General features: G+C 41.0%; 1 protein-coding gene across 1 annotated transcript in view; it reads right to left on the reverse strand.

Annotated features, from left to right (window-relative positions):
* Positions 1 to 3,354, reverse strand: part of LOC106871515 (nuclear transcription factor Y subunit beta) — a 10,325-nt gene that overhangs the window by 3,407 nt on the left and 3,564 nt on the right. Inside the window, exons 2-4 of the mRNA XM_014918014.2 lie at positions 2,876 to 2,969; positions 1,685 to 1,755; positions 806 to 871 (exon numbers count right to left, since the gene is read on the reverse strand). Coding sequence (XP_014773500.1) covers positions 806 to 871; positions 1,685 to 1,755; positions 2,876 to 2,960 — 222 coding nt within the window. The 5' untranslated portion in view covers positions 2,961 to 2,969. The remainder of the gene's footprint in view (positions 1 to 805; positions 872 to 1,684; positions 1,756 to 2,875; positions 2,970 to 3,354) is intronic.

A 3,354-nucleotide genomic window follows, 5' to 3' on the forward strand; every position in this document is an offset into this window, starting at 1 on the left:
GGGTCGCTGCCAGAGCTGTCTGACTGGTTCCCAGTGCCGGTGGCATGTAAAAAGTACCCTCCGAACATGGTCAATGCCAGCCCTACCACCCTGACTGGTTCCTGTGCCAGTGGCACGTAAAAAGCACCATCCAAACATAGCCGATGCCAGTGCCGCCTGACTGGCTCCCACGCTGGTGGCACGTAAAAAGCACCCTCTGCATTCTTGGAGTAGTTGGTGTTAGGAAGGGCATCCAGCCGTAGAAACATTGCCAGATCAGATTGGAGCCTGGTGCGGCCTCCTGGCTTGCCAGACCTCAGTCAAACCGTCCGACATGGAAAACGGATATTAAACGATGATGTTGTTGATGACTTTGCTGAGTAGCTTTGTGCTTGATCTACTTCATTAGATACGAGTGCTGTATCAAGACCAGGGAGACACAAGCATGGATATCCTGTCACAAACTAAAAAAGATCTGGAACTCCAAATTGCTTGGGCAAATCAAAATCAAACTGTTCAGTGCTAATGGACACAGTGAAATATGGACACTGACAAAGAAATTATCAAACAGGCTAAACAGATGCTACAAATGGCAGCAAGATATAACAAACAAATGCCTTTAAGGAGACCTGCTGAAAGTTTGCGAGAAGATCAGGCGAAGATGGCTGTGATTATCTGGTCACTGTGTGCACCACACCAAAGTAGAAGCATCCAAATCAGCCTAATGGAACTGACTTAATGGTGATGTAAGAAGAGGAAAACATCGTGACATTTACATTGACAACTTAATTGCAGACATTGGCCTGGAATTAATATTTTTACTTACTTTACCGGTTCTTGGAATTGATTTTTTCATGATTCTGGCAACATTAGCAATTGGAAGGAAGCGGTCCTGAAAAAGAAGTAACCACGAGAAAGTGTGATGATTCTTTTGGAAATTCCCTACCTAAATAAAACAGAATGTATATCCCTACAAGATCAGTAACCTGGGCAGAATCAGCTGATCTCATCATAATATCAAAACCATCATAAATATTTTTTCTAATCCAGTCTCTTTTACTTGTTTCAGTCATTTGACTGCGGCCATGCTGGAGCACCGCCTTTAGTCGAGCAAATCGACCTGGGACTTATTCTTTGTAAGCCTAGTACTTATTCTATCAGTCCCTTTTGCCGAACTGCTAAATGACGGGGACGTAAACACACCAGCATCGGTTGACAAGCAATGCTAAGGGGACAAACACACACATATATATGTGTATATATATATCTATATATATATATATATATATATATATATATATATATATATATATATATATATATATACGATGGACTTCTTTCAGTTTTCGTCTACCAAATCCACTCACAAGGCTTTGGCCGGCCCGAGGCTATAGTAGAAGACACTTGCCCAAGATGCCACGCAGTGGGACTGAACCCGCAACCATGTGGTATTTCGTCTGCCGTTACGCTCTGAGTTCAAATTGCCTTTCATCCTTTCAGGGTCGATTAAATAAGTACCAGTTATGCACTGGGGTTGATGTAATCGACTTAATCCCTTCGTCTGTCCTTGTTTGTCCCCTCTATGTTTATCCCCTTGCGGGCAATAAAGAAATATATATGCCAGTGACAAGTATATAAGATATGGTAGATACATAGAAAACTAACGTCAGCCAAGAATTGATTGAACAACAAAATAAATGACTACCTGTTCTCGTAGAGGTTCGTCCATACGGAAATCGCCTTCACCTTCTCCTGACGATACCATTCCCTCATCATCTGGAAGGTGGACAACAGCAGATATTTAAGAGATATGAGAAAGAAACAGACTCAATGTGAGAGGGAGAAAGGAAGTTAGGGATAGCATGATAAAGAGAAAGAGGAGGAGGATATAGAACAAGAGAGAAAATGAAGGAGATACAGTGATAGTGAAAGAGACTTAATGAATGAGAGAGGGAATGAGAAAATTAGGAATGAAATGAATGAAAGAAGGAGAGAGAGAGAGAGCGAGAGAGAGGGACGGAGATTACAAAAGTTGATAGTTAAATTAAAACCATTTCTCTCCTTTAACCCTTTAGTGTTCAGATTACTCTGTTAAATATAATACTTTTTCACTCAAATTGTTTTGAATTAATCATGCATTATGTTATAGCTTTGAGGTTTCAATGATGTGATTGTTTATATTTAGAATGACAATGTAGGTCAGGTGTGAGAGGCTAGATATGGCCAGTTTGAATAGAAAGCATGGAGAATATTTGGGCCGATTATGGCTGGTTTAAACACCAAAGGGTTAAATGATGATTGAATTCTGATGTAAGAAAAAAAATGAGATAAAAAGACTGGTCTGAAATAGGAGGAAGTGAGATAAAGGGCTGGTCTAATTGAGGAGGAAGTGAGATAAAAGATGGTCTAATATAGAAGGAAGTGAAATAAAGACTGGTTAGAAGGAAGTGAAATAAAGACTGGTTAGAAGGAAGTGAAATAAAGACTGGTCTAATTAAGGAGGAAGTGAGATAAAAGATGGTCTAATATAGAAGGAAGTGAAATAAAGGTCTGGTTAGAAGGAAGTGAAATAAAGACTGGTCTAATTGAGGAGGAAGTGAGATAAAAGACTGGTCTAATATAGGAGGAAGTGATCTCATTTCCTCCTATATTAGACCAGTCTAAAGAGAAATGTTCTTGCAAACATCAGGGTTAGCAATAGATTAAAAAGTCCTGTGAGCATAGGAACAAGCTTTGGTGCACAACACTTGAAGGTAATGGAACTGAATATCTAGGGCTATGATAGCCATTGAAGTCCTCAGTTTTCAAGCAGATAAAGCTGGTATTTCTAACAGGTTAAGCAATAATGTACAGGTTCCCTGTGATAAGAGAGAGAGAGAGAGAGAAAGATCCTTACCGTCGCCATATTGGCTATTTCCAGGAATAAAAGATTCTGTTAGGACAGAAGCATCACCGGCGCCGTCACTTGAACTGGCATCCATTCTTGAAAACTTGAATGAAAACAAAAAGAAAAGGAATTATATTAACATCTACAAAGATAGAAAATTCATCATCATCAGCGTTTAACGTCTGCTTTCCATGCTAGCATGGGTTGGACGATTTGACTGAGGACTGGTGAAACCAGATGGCTACACCAGGCTCCAATCTGATTTGGCAGAGTTTCTACAGCTGGATGCCCTTCCTAACGCCAACCACTCAGAGAGTGTAGTGGGTGCTTTTACGTGTCACCCGCACGAAGGCCAATCAGGCGGTACTGGCAACGGCCACACTCAAAATGGTGTATTTTATGTGCCACCCGCACAAGAGCCAGTCCAGGGGCACTGGCAACGATCTCACTCGAAAATCCTACGAAGGCCAGTCAGGCGGTACTGGCAA

This window comes from Octopus bimaculoides, chromosome 30 (assembly GCF_001194135.2).
Source record: "Octopus bimaculoides isolate UCB-OBI-ISO-001 chromosome 30, ASM119413v2, whole genome shotgun sequence".
NCBI lineage: Eukaryota > Metazoa > Mollusca > Cephalopoda > Octopoda > Octopodidae > Octopus > Octopus bimaculoides.